The following is a 16,610-nucleotide window of genomic DNA, read 5'->3' as shown; positions in this document are numbered from 1 at the left end:
TCGTCTGCCCCCCCCCCCTCCTCCTCCTCCTCCTCCTCCTCCTCCTCGCTCTCTCTCTCTCTCTCTCTCTCTCTCCCCGCTCACTCTAACTCAGCTGAGCATCAGTAATATGGTGCTCAACAGTGGAACTTTTCCTGGCTCCAGCGACCATCCAGCCAGAGCTGCTCATTCCAGGGACACACATGCAAGCTGTTCAGCCACACTCACACTGATATGCCTGCACGCGTTCCTGGCTGTTCAGACACACTCACACTGATATGCCTGCAAGCGCTCCTGGCTGTTCAGACACACTCACACTGATATGCATACACGCGCTCTTGGCTGTTTAAGGATTTCAGTCAGCTCCACGTGCTATCCCAGTGCTAAGTTTACTGGGAGAGTAACTGGTCACCTTATCCATGCCTAAGCCCAGTCAGTAAGGGGGGGGGGGGGTTACTGTGGAGGAGGGAGTGGCCTGCCAAACTCAGCATGCAGAGTTGCTAAGCAGCTAACCAAGCCCACCCTTCATTGAGGCATGGACCCGTGTGCGTGTTTGTGTGTTTTAATAGTCTGAACTTGAAACTGAAACCACAGAAAACAATTTGATCCCCCACACATGAATGCACACTTCTGAGAAATCATAAAAAATGTAGTAAGCTCCATAGGCTTGTTGGGAGATACCGGAGACTGGAGGTACTGTAACAAAGAGTATCATTTAAAAGGACATTCACAAGATACTACTCTGTCGCTAACTACTTAACAAATGGGAAAAGAACAAACCTTTATCTTACTACGTCACATATCAAGGCAAGTATGCAATGGCATCAGCACAACCTCTCTCGCGTGCTCAGCAGTAAGAACCACTAAAGACAAACATTGCAAGTGCTGGGTCTTTTCTGTTGATTCTGCACTGCATTAAGACTATTAGCTTAAACCATTAGATTAATTGCATCACAGTACAGTGTTTGGCCAACACTGAAGAACTACTCGCCAGAATCTCCAATTATATAATGGAGAGCCAAGGGCATGAACTTGTAAACCAGAGGCCCGAAGAACTGACCCGTGTCACAGTAAGAACAGTTCTATTTCTGCCTAATCCAAATAAGGTCTTTAGATCTAAATGGAGAGGGACAGTCTCAGCCCACACTTGGCAAATACCAGTAGAAAACCATTGTCTCCTGGATTATATAATCCATGACAACAACTGCGGACTTTAAAAGAGAGTTATTTCAATGCCGGCCTGTTGAACCTGATAAAAAGCTTCAGATAATATTGCACAAATATCCCCTAGTGTTAATCTTCTCTGTGTGAGCAAAACTCTATTGTGTTTGTAGGATTTCAGTCCTACCCCGTGAACTATTGAGGATAATTAGTCTGAAAATTATTGGGAAGAGGAAATGTAATACTTCAGAGCAGACATGATAATGCCTGGCTACATTTGCTGCATTTTTAGAGTCACAACAAACAGACATTTTCTGTGTCTTTTGTGAATTATATATTTCTACATTTCTCTTTTGGTGAGCTCAGCGATGTATCAATGATCAAGATTAAGATTACACTTCAGATAGCCTTACTACACAGTCAAGGGAGACTCTTGCCACATGATAGCATAGCAACACATAGCAAGGGAACCAGTGATAAGTGTTTAAGTATTTACAATGACACATTATGGACCTATTTAAGTCAAATAAATTGGAATAAAACACACACACACCTTGTAGAGAGTTAAATATACTGGTATGATAACTATGATAACTGTGTGTTTTTTAAAGCATCAAAATAAACCATGGACATTGAGCTCTAGTGATTGACAGCACAAAGGATTGTAAGTCATTGGACAAATAGAGACACCAAAACAGGGTTCAAAACAACATGCCAACACCTGCACGGGCATTTGAGGATTCTGGAAAATTCCAAAAAGCCCCTGACAGTTCCTCAAAGTCCCAGATGCAGAGCCACGGCAGACTCACGGGGCCCCACGTTTAACCTAAAGAAGCTCAGTGACATAGATACACTGTGCACCCTACAAAAACATCTCTCTGGTATAGCTTGTTAGGACTTGCAATTGAAAATATACAGACCTATGTCTTTTTTTTTTTACATCTTGATTTCATACAAGGGATTCAAGTGTATCATTTGTATAGGTTTAGACAAGAAATAAATACATAATTTACACTTTTTATGTTCAGTCACAAATTCCACACTCAGGCAGACCCCCATTTGTTACATAACCACACTGTGTTTATTGGATTAACTTCAGCTAACCCGTCTCAAGTAGAGCCCAGCCCAGGGACCTAAAATCTGCTGCCAGTGTGAGGCTTTTTAGTGAAGAACAAACCCTCAAATCCCTGTCAAGCTGCTTATGGTACGCCGTAGTGCGGACCATCACAGGGCAACGCAAATACCATGGGGGCCGTTTATTTCAAGTAAGTCATTCCTCTCAGGCTCCTGTTTCTCATGAGCTCAGCCTACTTCCTATGAAGTACCACCCAAAGCCGTCTTCTGCACCTGACTACCACACATCAAACAGCTGTTTCTGATTGCCTGCCACCATTTCTAAACATAGATCAAGTCCGGAGAGTAAACAAATAGTGGGCCTAAACGTGGACAGGATCATCTGCTGCACATGGACTGCCGGACACATTCTTCCCCTTCAACAACTAATCAAAGTTAACCAAAATAAATTCTCATTTTCATCTCAATCTCATCTAAAAACACATAATGACCGACTACATTATTGTGGGGACGTTCCATCAATATTCAATAAGAATCAATGGACAATTGGCTTTATCAGTCCACATACAAACATACATAGGCCTAAAGTTACATATAGTTCTTTGAACAGCATCGCCGTATGCTCTGTAAATCTAAATACACCCTATACGTTATTCATATGATGGCGCACTTTTTAAACACTCACGCTGACTCAATGTCAAGTTAATTTATTCGTTAATATGCCAAATAAAGTGGCCAAACCAAGCGGACCTATAGGTTCCGCACACAAAGGATGCAAAAGCAAATCAAACCTTTGGTAAAATTGGCATAGAGAGATGTGAACTGAGCTGGACAAACATTTACTTCTATACCAATCAGTTTGAGTAAACTAACCTTAGTGGAGTTCTTCGGGAGAAATTCCAACACCTATAAATAAGTAACAAAAACAGGTATCTCGGGAACTGATCCAGGGGTTGCAGTCAAAAGATCAGTTAAAACTGCCACAACAACTTGTTAGCCTGTAGCCATTGAAAGACTGATTAGGCTACGATTTCAGGTGTTGATCTGTTTTAACTGAATGTCGGCTTGTCGCTTTTCGGAAGTCAGTTATTTTCAGACATACTCCTGATAATAGGCACACTTGTTGAATCTAAGAAGCACCTCTTGGTTTACAACGTAAATTATTCGGCGTGTCGTCCAACGTTTTACTACAGAGCAAACTATGACATCTCGTGCGCCGTCTTGGTGGCTACTTTTAAACTCTTCCTCTTCTTCACCTGAGGAAAGGATGGCGTTGAGAATGAGATAATGAGAAAAGTTAATGACGTCGTAGGGCAGTCTATTAGATTTTATGCTAAACTCTAATCCCGATCCACATGCTGCTTCACGCTAGGCTCGAACTAACCCATTACCCGCATTGATACCTTTAGCCTACTGCAGTATCAGAATTTTGTTTTTATAAAAAGTATGACACTGGGTAAACTTAAAAAAAAAAAAAACAGGCATATTGTGAGATGCAAAAAGTCTCCACTCTTAACACTATTTCATAAAACGCACATCTCTTGAAATAAAGCAAAACCAAGAGACCTTGAATCTTGATATCTTTATTAGGGGTATAGTAAAGCACTTAATTTGTGTTTGTTTGGTTATAATATTTAGCTGCGGTTAATCAATTAGACATTCTGGGATCTCCCTTAATAAGATTGTAAAACATCTCCTGCTACACCTCATTTGGCTCAAACTGTGCAGGTCGGATCTTTATGACCACAGCCTTCAAGGAATACCACCATCCATGCCATGTGTACCAGACTATCCCATTGTCAGTCACAGCACTGTATGGACCCTGATAGTACACTCCATTCAGGTTGGCAGAGTGACATCTAGTGGCAAAAGATGAAACGAACATACAATTTCACATCTTAGGGAAATCGACCGTTTTCTATATCTTCTTTCATGTCTGTAAACTGAAAGTGACAGTGCAGGAGACCAAGTAGTGTCAAGGTTAGAGTAGTATACCTGTTAAACCACCAGCCACACTTGTCTTCCTTGGCACAGTTGCGGTCATAGCGATCGTTGTCATTGTCAAAGGTGCTGAATTTCATGCCTTGATGGCTGGCCCACCACTGCACCTCAGGATGGTAGCTTCCTCCCAGTGAGTTCCCAGCATTTCCTCTGTACTTCCCAAAGTTCAACTGATATTTTTCCTTTAAAAAAAATCTACATGTCAATTGGAAGTACCTTATTCATTGATCAAAATGTATGATGTAAATTGATTGGTTGGTTTTCAGAACAATTTGGCAAGATAGAATATATGCATATTATCTATTAAATTACAGCGAATAGTAGGTCTACTGTTATAGGAGAAAACAATGACTCATGTTATTTCTTCTTTCATAGAGTTGTAATCAGAGTTCACTGAAATTGCTTATATTGCTCTAATTTATCTGCAGGTTAACAAAGACAGTACCTCCTCACTTGAAACTTTGAATTTGTCATAGACTGCATAGCGCTGGATCCCATCAAAGTCCTCCATGTTGATTCTTAGGTCATAATCAACTACACAGTGAAAACATGAATCAGTAAATTCAATTTTTCAGTTGCACACACTGCTCTTTATCGCGTGCTATTGCACTTTGATGTTTTAGAAATTAGTTTACCTTGTGAAGTCAAATAATGTAGATTGTCATTTCCCAACCAGAATTCCCCATTTGCTGATTCCATGTCCCCGAAACCCTTCTTGTAGTCATCCCATCCCCTTTGAAAACAACTTGTCTTGTTAAATGATCAATCATTATGACCATTTTGTTCTTTTAAAATATTTATGATAAAAGAGCCTCATCCTTTAAAATTGCAAATCACATCCCTCTTACCTTTCAAAATTCTCTTTGCCATCTGTGCGTCTTTGGAGGACTGTCCATCCACCCCCCTCAGACATGTCACAGTACACCTTTATCTGGGATGGCCCCCTAATGGGCTTGATCATGTAAAATCCACTTGCCTTACTGCCATTGTTAAAGATCTGTGCACAGTCTGACCAATACAATATCATCTTTTAAACCCTCAAACATTGTTTTTGCAGTTGAATTAAAGTATAAACTTTACATATTGCCCACATACACATAGTTCAACAAATCAAGACCCCACTACACACACACACACACACACATAAGCGCCCTTTACCAGTATATTCAGTGTGACTAGGCATCTCAATAAAATCATCCACATTTGTTGATGTCTTGTCCCTAAGGGTGCGAAAGTGCTGGATTTGCTGTTGCTGCTTCTGAAAACGAATTTCCAGGTTCTTCAGCTGAATGCGGAGCCTTTCTGTCTCCGTCTGGCACTCGTCTGGGACCTGGGCTCACACGCATACAAACACACAGCAGGTATATACACAGTATAGAGGTTCTTTTTTCCCTGGTAAAGGTATATACACAGTATAGAGGTTCTATTTCCCCTGGTAAAGGTATATACACAGTATAGAGGTTCTATTTCCCCTGGTAAAGGCATATACACAGTATAGAGGTTCTATATCCGCGGGTAATTTGTGTCTAATGCTGCTCAGGAAGAAAGGTCCTTTAAGAGGTCTGTCCAAATAAATTAATAAAGTTGTTCTTAATTGGGTGACAGGTTGTTAAGAGATGTTATTAAACTAGGCATAGATAAATCACATGTATATTCAGTACGAATGTGTAGTTGTTGAATACCACATACTTTGTCAGATAAGAATTAACAGAAAAAAGCAAACATTCTCTCATTGAAAAGTTAGTACTTACAGAATGAGACACATTAAAAATGAAAGAAATCCAAATCAGAAAGTTCACTAGTTTAATCTTAACCATGATGAAATCCACAGATATGTTACTCCGAAGAGCTCCTCTGTTTAATAGTTGAAAGCACAAAATCTAGCACCAATAAAGATGCCCTCAGTCTTGTCCTCACTCTCCACAAGAAAACTATGAAATGTCTCCCTGTGCAGTAGGATCCTTGGATCCTGGCAGCGAGCAGGGAAGTCCTAAGGGTTGAGTAATTTCTGCAGTTACTTGACACAGAGGAAGACCAAAGAAATAACGTCTTGTTTCCGTGTCCTAAGGCCTTACTTTCATTACAAAGAAAACAACAAATATTTATTTTATAAATAAGACATCTTCACCTTTTTCATCAACATACAAATAGTTATTGACTTTTGTGAAATGTGGTTAATAAATTGTACATAGAAATGTGTACAAAACAGGTTGCTAAATCTTTCAGAGTTCTACTGTGGACTGTGATTGAGATGGGATGCCTGATTAGCCACAGATATAAAAGAGGAATGGGAAAAATGGACCTGAAGCGAATGAAAACAGTCTGTGCCCAAGGGAAGGTGAGCAAGTTGTTTTGAGTTTTCATTATCACCAAGATACGCCTTACAAGTACCTTAGACAAACATACATTTCAATACTAGACTCCTTTAAAGCTGGACTAAAAACATTTTTTATTCAGGAAGGCATTTCTAGCCTTGTGTTAAATCACTGCCACTAAGTTTTCTATAATGCTTATGTTAACTAATTTTTATTTTATTATTATAGTTAGTTTCTAACAGTGGCGGCTCCTGAAAAAATTCTCAGGGGGGGCAATTTTTTTGATAATGATTAAGGCGACCCATTCAGTAGGTACATTAAGTTAGCTGATTAACTCATACAGCAATACCTTTTTGTCCACTATTGGCAGCACACAACAGTAATATGTCCCCTCTTGCTACATAGCTAGAGTAGCAAGTTACAGGTGGAAAGCTATGGAAGAAAGTTGCATCCAGGAGCCTTCATAAGCAAACATGATGTGGCTCCACATTAAATTATCCCACTTTTTCATTATCCATGTGTCTCAAATGTTGTATGATGTAACATAGCTTAACAGGACACATGATATGTCCAGTAACATCATAAAGAAGGGGTAACATAAGTCAAAACCAACAATGTTTATTGACTGATCTTGAAAGTATTGGCTTACAAAAGCAAAATAAGTCATCACATAAAAAAATATTCAGTGTTAGTGCAAGAAGCGAACTGTGAAACACACTGTGAAACCTATGAAAAGTGACAGTGGTATATGAAATACAGACCGCGTTTTTCTTTCGTTCCAATTCATGGATGTAGGATTTCCCTCCCTTTGTAGAAACCTTTTGAATGGATACATTTGGTCTAGGAAGTCCTAATTGTTTTGTTGTCAATTTATCTTCATTAGTACGCCGACTAAAAAGGAGTTTCTGTCAAAGAGCGAATCGAGTTACTGGACTGGGCAGCCATCTTGACAGAATATGCCTCCGTCGAAGCTGTATGACGTTCGTATAGGCTTTTACGTCCACTACTTATGACACGACATGGAGGGGCGAGCCCTCCCGGAAGCCATAGAGAATGCATTGAGAGCTCTGTTTTGTGAGAAAAAAAAATGGATTTAGCATGGGAGTCAATGGGAGAGGTCTGGGGCGATTTTCATTTCGCCCCAAATCGCCCCAGAAGGGGCGGGGCCATTTGAAGCACGACTTTAGGCTGACTGAACGACTGTTACCTGATTCGACAATGACATACAGAGGGAGAGCACACGGTCTAGTGGTAGAATCCGACAGAAAAAAAATGATTACATTTAAATGTACATGTCATTTACACGACTTACAAGGATATTGCGTTTATACATCTGGAGGTTTTTTTTTTTTTTTTTTTTTCCCTAGGCAGTGCGTCGCCCCAATCGCCCTTATGGACGAGCCGCCCCTGGTTTCTAATATGTTGGCACTCTGGGATTCTTCTGAATGAAGAGTGCGTTGCAAATGAAATGAATTATTATTATTATTTTCTACTAAACAGAATTCCATTCTGAAAGGAAAAATAGCAACATTTAGGATTTTTCCAGATACTTACTAACCAGTGGGACCCTACATTGGGGGGAGTGGGGGGGGGGGGGTATTCATCACATGTTCAGCAGCAGTGTTGTGCAAGTTCACACCTCTCATGAACTAGTTCAAAGTTCAGTTCATACAAGTAAACATGAATAGTTCACGTTCATAGTTCACCATTTAAATTCTGAACTAGTTCATAGTTCAGTTAATTTCATAGTTTTAAGGTGGAAAGTGAGAATGAAAGACTTAACTTGTTTTTTAAAGAAAACTTTATCCACCATTACCTTGCCTTAAACTGCACTTCATATTGACACATGTAAACGGTTTTTTTATTATTGCAAATTTTTCAGGAGGACATAATTTGCACAGAAAGGTGAGATTTTTACTGTCGGAAACTTTATCAGTGGCGCTGGACCTCAGATAATATGAACGTGTTCACCGTTCAAATTCATTATTTGTCATTAGGTTGCGTTCAGTTCACCGTTCTCATAAAAATTAACGTGTTCAATGAACGCGTTCTTTTGAACTCATTCATGCACAACACTGTTCAGCAGACACATACCTAGCAATAGAGCAATGAGGATAACAATAAATCTGTTAAGACATGAGTCTCACATTTTCAACATTGGGTAGGACTAGGTCATCTCTTTGCAGCGTTCGGAAGGACTTTTATTTTGGAGTAATACCGGCTATTTTGTACCATACACTTTGGATGAAGGGTATACAAATCAATATAAAAAAGGAGTCCGCACAGCTATGGATAACTAAATTCCTGTATAGTTACATGAAACAGAACACAAACCCAGTCACATAAATAATTTTATTTCAAAGCCATTACACATATCAAAGTCAACGTTTATTTACATATTTGGTAAAGACAATGGTTTGGGAGAATTATTTGATGAATAGCTTAGTAGTCTAAAACAAGTATATACTGCAACATGTAGAGGTAGCACAGTATGTATGACACCGAGGCTCATTCCCAAACACTGAACTGCATTGGCCATCACTTCAGTAGTGACAAGAAATTATATTGGCTGAGGATGTGGCAAGAATACTGTGTGGTGAGGGTCATTACATGACATCACCGCATGATCTTCAATACTGCCATCTGTACAGGGTGCTAGCATGGGGTGTTAGCGCCCTGATCACCACGGACTGCACGGATCAGGGCAGTCTCTGAGGAAGGACTCCAGTTTGCCCGAGGATACTTCCATTAGAGTGGTGTAGGTAGTCAGCTATAGAGAGAGTTGAATACACGGTTGAATGGTTACACCAATACAGTTCAAAAACAAAAACTCTTTGAGTGAGACAAGACACTGGAAAAAAGGCTGTTCATTTATGTTTCTTTTCTTACCTTGTTAAGGACTGGTTTGGTTGAAAGAACATCATACATTGTTTTAAAGGAAATATACTGAGGAAAATAAGCAAAATTAAATTTACCATCAGAATGGCATATGTAAAATTAGACATGAGATGTGTAAAATATTAGGTGAACTGAATTGTGTTTCAACTCTTTTACGCAGTCTGCTATAATTAGAGACCAATTACTCACAGCCTGTGTAGTCTTATTCATGCACTTCATGGCCGGTGTCCTGCGGTCATCCAATATGAAAGGCTCCTCCCAGTGATCATAGTTTGTCTCAAGCACATACCACCTTCCAAGCTTCAGGTCAATCCTAGAACAGAAACAAAATCACTCCTCAGCTAATAACTCGTCCCAAACAAGGCAAAGCGACACAGAAGTCGGTTGCTATCAGAAGGTTGCTAGTTCGATTCCCTGTCGAAGCATCCTTGAGCAAGACACTGAACCCCTAATTGCTCCTGATGTGCAGTGTGCCATCAGTGTAAATGAAAAATGTGTATACATCCTTGTAAATCGCTTTGGATAAAAGCGTCTGCTAAATGACTAAATGTAAAGAGCTACATTTGCTCTCCGAGGTGTACTCACTCCCAAACATCCAAGGCATTGATTCTTGTTCTGGTGATCACACAGCCTTGTCCAGTCTGGTTTCCCCCAAGTATGAAGTAAGCAGGTGCCAGTAACTTCGTAAGAGCAAGCTGGGTTTTGGCGTCCTCGTAACTGAATAAAGGAAGCGAGATTGGGTTGTGCTTTTCTCAGGTCTGCCTTGTAGGGCTCAGGTAGAAATGAAGTGTACAGAGAAGTGTTTTAAAATGTCACTGTAGATATGAAGTGTCCAGAGAAGTGTTTAAAAATGTCGCTGTACCTGGTGACATTCTCTAGGACTGTGCGTGTGAGGAAGCCCATCCACATGCCATCTCTCTTCCCCAAGATCCACTCAAAGATCCCTGTTGAAACCAGGAAGGAAGGCAAAATGTTGTTTTGTTATGTAGAAAAATAAAAGTCTCTGATCCCATCTGTAATCCACGATAAATGAAACAGACATTGCAGCTAGGCCTCAACACGCAAAAATATGAATGTGTTTGCAAAAATACTTTCAGACACTGACCTACATATCCCCCATCAAAGTTAAAACGCTCATTCATTGTCAGGGTGAACTGTTTCTGCAGATAAAAACAACATGAAGTTGGCATTTCGCTGTCTGAAAGAGGCTGAACTTGACCATGCACACTCTTACAATTATTTTGTACTTACAGGTCTGATGCCGGTCAACATGCCAACATATCCAGCAAAGCTGGTGGACTTGAAAACAGTAGCATTGTTTCGTTTGAAGTCAACATTGACAGCAAGAGGTTTAAGCTTGTCTGTTATTATCCAGGAATGGTTTTTGTGATTCCATCTGACACATAAGCAAGAAAGTATTTAAAAACAGGTAATTTATCAGAATTTCAGTTAAAAACTCTTACCAAGGACAAATATAAAAATAAATCAATAAAAGCACCTCACCCCATCAACAAACCAAAGTCCAAATTCCGCCCATGATACAGATTACCTACAGAGAAAACCATGCATGACACGGTCAATGCTATATGCCATCCATTTTTTGTCATTCAATTGACAAAATGAAACGGACAAATCACACACTGAAGTTTTACTATATGTTTACCACTTGTATCCTCTGCAACCACCGATGTACACACAGTGAAGACCTCGTAGAAGATGTTAAAGAGTATAACTTCTCCTACAGGAGCTCCTGAAGATATTGCTATTCCACGGATCTCCTCATTAAAAGGGTAGGGCAATGTATCCAACATCAGTGGCTGCCAAAAAGATGTATTCAGCCTTCAATATCCACAAACATCCAGTTGAATTTTACAATTCAGACTTCTGTTGCGAGGGTATGAAACATACAATCTTACCAAGACGTTGTCCACCAGGTCAACAAGTCTTCCACTATGAACTAAACTATTAGCCAGTTCCTTTATGGCCTGCATCACTGCTACAAGCTGAAAAAGACAAACACGTCATTGTAGCAAATGTGGCTATATGTTCACTCGCCACAATTGCATTAGTTTGAAGGTTTGATGAAATGTATTCTTTTAAGTTAGATATAACTGTGCAGAAATAAACAAATACAATTAGGAGGGTTAAGCACTTCAGTCGGAAGCAGCATCTGAAGCTTTAAACTTCACAACGTACCTCATTTTTCTTGTCTTTGACCACTCCATTCCATCTTTTAACGGGCGGCTCGTTGAGATCTACAGTATACCATGGAACATCTCCTTTGAACCTAAACAAAGGTTTATATCAATGAGATGCACATGCAAATGCACAGTGCCCATGCCAAGCTAGATGTACCACCGTAGGAACAGAACACGTTTAGCCAACAAACATTGGACCCTTACGTCGGCCCATTGGGTGGGTACATGCCAGTCCTGCATTCTTCGGTTTGCTACAACAACAGAAAAGACACAACGACAGAGATTTTTTTCATTGTGGACTTCGAAAAAGCTAACGTTAGTCAGTAGAAGTACAGTTACTGTCAGTACAGTAGAACACGCAGGAAGTTGCCAGTTGGGCACAAAGTCGATATGAGACAACGGAAGTTTAGGCATCAATAACAACAACAAAAATCACCGACCCCATGAAGACATCGTGTCAATATAATGGCATAGAACGTCCAAAGAGCGCAGCAAAGCCTATGCGAATTCATTCCTCTTCGAATCCAAATGTTGTCGCGCTATCAGAGAAAGCGATGCTCAATTAAATCGACAATGGAATGTACCAATCACTCGAGGGTGAGTCGGGCAGACAAACGTTTGTGTGTAAAAAAAACAACAAACATATATCACATCATATATGTTAAGTTTTACATGTAAATCTTTTTTGGTAATTTAATAACGTGCCATACAGTTAAAATGTGCCTCATTACAAACACAGATTTTATGTAACCTAACTCCGGGGGGTAACGCAGTTTCAACACGTGACAGCCTACTGATAAACAAGGAAGAGACCTTGCCTTCTCCTATGTCATCATGTGATTGTGAGTGGTCTGCTATGTAATGTATTCAAATGTAAACATATCTGCACTGTTTTAGAAGACTAGGGGCATTAAATCCCTATCTATATTCTCAGTGCATCACACATACTCACTTAAATTGAGCTGCTGCAGAGGTTTGTTCGTCAGGCTTAAGATTCAAAAGTAAGCTAGCTGAAAATTGAGCCCGCAGGGTTTTTTTTAGACCAAATGTGGCGTTTGCTGCACAAAATCAGTCAAATGCCACAAATACCAAACGGGAAGCACAGTAAGAGCGAAAGCGGCTGGAGAAAGTGAAATGTGTAAAGTGCGCTGTGCAACTGTTTGAGAAGGCTGAACGATAATCTTCAAACTTGTGTGGGGGTGACGTCATCTGATTCTTGAACGAGTTGCTCGACCACGAGGATTGTCCTTGAAACTACTTCCAACACTACCGCTAGGTTACTAATGCTTCCATTATATCATAAGCGTAACAAATCAGTAGATCTATAAAGATAAGTAGGGACAGGGGTATTCAGTTGTCTGAAGCACCATAAGGTCACCGTTCATAATAATCACCCAAAACACCAATTAGACTACTACAAGTGGTTCTTTAAACTATACAATGTTAAGTCATAAGACTATGGAAGGGAGGCAAATCAACAGTCCTTCAATATTTGTTTTTATCAGAATGTCACCTTGTGAGGAACTGTACTGTACTAACTGCGTAGTATTTGTCTTGGCAAAGAATAAGACGCACAGGTTCAGTACAAGAGTAGAATATGTACAATTACATCTCTGTGTGCTTTATTTTTTATTTGAAAAACTGACAATGTAAATAAACAACTATGAGAAAAAAAGAAAAAAAAAACCACTTTGTTCTGTACATGTCCATAATCACATGATCCCTTGTTGCTGGTTCTTAGACAATATCTTCTTTGAGCACTCCAGCAGAGCATTATGGATGTCCTTTGCACAAGATATCTGTGATTTAATCATACTGAGGTACTGGGAGTAGGACAAAGATTCGGTCTGCACTGTGTCTGGCTTGGTGGCTGTGGGGACCAGGTTAGGTGAGTGTTTGGCACTGTCGATGCTCTGAGAAAGGCACTCATGGGCAAGCCGCTAGAGAGAGAGAGAGAAAGAAAGAGAGAGAGGCCTCAAATTAGAAAATCAGGAGGGCTGCCATGTATGAGTACAGGTTGAAATGCTATGTAGTCTTGGCAGCTACTCCCAAACATTGGTAGCATACAACAGTCATGAACACCCTTCCCTCCTCATGATGCAACATTCAAAACATCCGATTCAGATGAGTTGCTTAAAATAGATAGGAAAGGCAGAGACAGAATCATTCTGAATAAGGACATGGTCTACGGTCTAAACATGGACTATAGCATTATGAAACTTAATAAACTAAAATAATAATAACAAACTTAATACAACTGCATTTAATTTGTCCCACACAACCCTGCTTGAGCATATACAGCCTAAACACACTTTCAAGATAGTTTCACCTAGACTGTCTTAATGATGTAAAAATCATGTCCTCATAACAAAAAGATACTCTTTCATTTGAAAAAGATGATTGACCCAATAAACTGCCAGCCCACCGTATGAAAGGTGGTGTCTCAGGAACATACAAAACAGTTTGCTTTGCCTGAATAGGTTATGACAAGATACAGATAAAGATGGTGATCACCTTCCATGATAAACCATTGTTTGAGAAACATCAGCACTAGACTGTTGATTCAGTAAGCTAAGGGCTGAAGTATAGTCCAAAACGTCTGCGCGGATAGGTACGTGCGTATTTGTGCCACCAAAGTATACTAGTTTTGCAGTTGTGGACACGTCTCTCAGCGCACAAGCTCAATCACAGCATTTTGAATAATGTCTCTGACTTATTTTTTTATAGGTCTATAGTTTTCTCTAACGCTTCATAACTGTTTACTCCTCTATCTAAATAGCGATAGTTACCTACCTTAAAATTCCTTTGCTGGTAATCTAATAAACTATGACTCACTGAAGCATGAAATAAACTAAACTAATTTTATCAGCGCATCCCCAGTAGTTTTATTCCTAGGGACATACCCATGTCCAACATACCAATGAAAATGTGCATTGTACTTTAAGTCACTTTGCATAAAAATGTCTGCTAAATGAATAAATAGCGTAAGTAGATTTGGTTTTCTCTCGACCCTGAGCCAGTGCTTTAAACTTTGCATGCACACGCGCAGTCAACACACAGAAGTCTGCACTGACTGTCCCCATAGCAACCAAAATGATGTGTGTGCGGACTTGTGCACGTTGAACCGTGCACATGCAAGTTTTAAAGCAGTGGCTCAGGGGCAAGAGTTAAGGGTGTGCCATAAGCAACATTAAGCATGGATCTGACATGCATGATTAAATATGTGTTACTGAATGTAGACCATCTTTGCATCCTTACCAAGCAGAGTTCAACCTGGTCACACAGAGCATAGAACTCCTCAAGGCTTTTATCAAAACGCTGTACCGCAGCATCATTGCTTTTGCTGTAGGGGAGACAATGTTAAAGTAAATTAAATTATGAACCCATACACAAACATATAAGGACATCCACATTAACATGAAAAAATAGTGATGTTAACACATTGTATATTTCTATGAGGATACTCACATCCCATTGTCAATTGCTGTGTTGTGTTGAAAGTTCAAAGAGGCAATGGTCATGACATTCTGGTAAGGATGAATGAAAAGGCTTGTTAAGACAACCGAACACATAATATAACAACATTTTTATTAGAAGATGAATCAGAGTTGAAGAGACGACACCTCTTCACAAATCACAAGCCCGTTTATGATGAAAACGTTAGTTCTTCTAACGCTACATACACAAAAGTTTTTTCGAGAAATACCACGTCGCTTCGCATCAACATATGTCAAACTCATACACCGTTAAGTTAAGCACCCACTAGAGAACTTGAGTAACGTTAGCTGGGAGAGTTAGCCGGGTCGTATGATCTGATTCCTGCATCAAAGAGGTTTGCAGACCTTTTCTTCCCCAACACAGTAAACTGCTACGGGTTCTGGAGTACAGTAACGCTTATGTTAAAGTCCTCATCCTTAACCAGAGTGATAGTATTGTGTACGTAGAATAAGGAGAGTGGCTAACTCTCTAGCTAGCTAATAGCTTGTTTAACATTAGCCAGCTATTCCACTTTAAGCGTAAACATGCACATGTATAGCACAGTGTTTAATTTACATCTCAACATGCTCATGTTCTAATGTCTAAGTAGGCTACTTCTGCAGCATACGTCAGCTAAACCAAAATGCTTCGGCTAGCTAGGTTACCTTTAGCTTAACTGAACTAACGTTAGCTACATGCTTGCACTCAAACAAAGGACTTACCTGAAGGCTCTCCTTTAGTTGTGGTATTAACATTTTAAAACGGTGAACAGGATCAAAGTCCTGTTGTTGACTAAGCTGTTGCTGAGGTTGCTGAAGACCTGCTGGCTGATGTGGACCACCCTGAGGAGCAACTCCACCAGGCTGTTGTTGGGACGCCATGGTATTTATGTTTCTTTCGGCTTCTTTCTTCAGGAATGATATTTTATAAAAGGGCTCATTACCGCCACCAACTGGATTAAAGTCATGTTGACCATGTAGTCATGTTAATGTTGCCCCACTCAGAATTGTAAAGAGCAAAATTAATGAATAAAATATTTAGGTCCGTCTTATTAGTCTCAATATTCAAAAACTAAGGCTGTCATAACCAGACGAACTGCTTCATTCCTTTTACAACTCAAATGTTTCCTGATCATGAATAACTTTGTGTTTGACTGAATTGTGAGTCAATGGTGTGCAATATAAGCGTTACATTACAGTACATTATTATTGCCCTTAGGTAATGTGTTAAACAATATGGGTCATATTATTATTATTATTATTATTATTATTATTATAATGCATTGGACACACTTGTTGGACCTGATGCACGCTTCCCTGCTCTACAAAATAGTTTGCAATTACATTGTCAAAACTCCCAGGATTAATGAAGGCTACTGAGTATAACTTTTGTTGCAGTAAGGACAAAGAGGACAGTCCCACGAAGTAAAGCAAAGTCTGTCCCTACTGGGAGCGAATGTAAATTACTCTCTGAAATGTATCAACTTCTTTATCAGTTGAATATTTAG

General features: G+C 39.8%; 3 protein-coding genes across 4 annotated transcripts; all 3 read right to left on the bottom strand.

Moving 5' to 3' along the window:
• Window positions 1-3,781: 3,781 nt before the first annotated feature.
• On the bottom strand, window positions 3,782-7,331 carry fgl1 (fibrinogen-like 1). 2 transcript variants are annotated; one of them, XM_042702816.1, is made up of 7 exons: window positions 7,292-7,331; window positions 5,374-6,205; window positions 5,064-5,223; window positions 4,851-4,948; window positions 4,661-4,749; window positions 4,210-4,397; window positions 3,782-4,073 (listed from the first exon to the last, which is right to left on the bottom strand). In XM_042702816.1, exons 2-7 carry the CDS (start codon window positions 5,396-5,398, stop codon window positions 3,914-3,916), a joined length of 720 nt encoding a protein of 239 aa, XP_042558750.1. In that variant the 5' UTR covers window positions 5,399-6,205; window positions 7,292-7,331; the 3' UTR covers window positions 3,782-3,913. The 2 variants fall into 2 exon arrangements, with proteins under 2 accessions (XP_042558750.1, XP_042558749.1); XM_042702815.1 differs by lacking the exon at window positions 7,292-7,331 and having other exon boundaries at window positions 5,374-6,229.
• Window positions 7,332-8,868: 1,537 nt separating this feature from the next.
• On the bottom strand, window positions 8,869-12,334 carry LOC105911479 (acid ceramidase-like). Its single transcript, XM_012840281.3, has 13 exons — window positions 12,067-12,334; window positions 11,831-11,877; window positions 11,625-11,715; window positions 11,345-11,431; window positions 11,092-11,245; window positions 10,932-10,977; window positions 10,680-10,824; window positions 10,534-10,588; window positions 10,291-10,372; window positions 10,014-10,145; window positions 9,618-9,741; window positions 9,420-9,476; window positions 8,869-9,300 (listed from the first exon to the last, which is right to left on the bottom strand). Exons 1-13 carry the CDS (start codon window positions 12,136-12,138, stop codon window positions 9,211-9,213), a joined length of 1,182 nt encoding a protein of 393 aa, XP_012695735.2. The 5' UTR covers window positions 12,139-12,334; the 3' UTR covers window positions 8,869-9,210.
• Window positions 12,335-12,609: 275 nt separating this feature from the next.
• Window positions 12,610-16,025, bottom strand: med29 (mediator complex subunit 29). The gene is made up of 4 exons (XM_012840567.3): window positions 15,826-16,025; window positions 15,095-15,153; window positions 14,885-14,969; window positions 12,610-13,566 (listed from the first exon to the last, which is right to left on the bottom strand). Exons 1-4 carry the CDS (start codon window positions 15,982-15,984, stop codon window positions 13,339-13,341), a joined length of 531 nt encoding a protein of 176 aa, XP_012696021.1. The 5' UTR covers window positions 15,985-16,025; the 3' UTR covers window positions 12,610-13,338.
• Between the last annotated feature and the right edge of the window lie 585 nt (window positions 16,026-16,610).

Source organism: Clupea harengus, chromosome 20 (assembly GCF_900700415.2).
Source record: "Clupea harengus chromosome 20, Ch_v2.0.2, whole genome shotgun sequence".
NCBI classification, from domain to species: Eukaryota; Metazoa; Chordata; class Actinopteri; order Clupeiformes; family Clupeidae; genus Clupea; species Clupea harengus.
The sequence above is the reverse complement of the archived record's forward strand: the minus strand, read 5'-3'. Positions and strand labels throughout refer to the sequence as shown.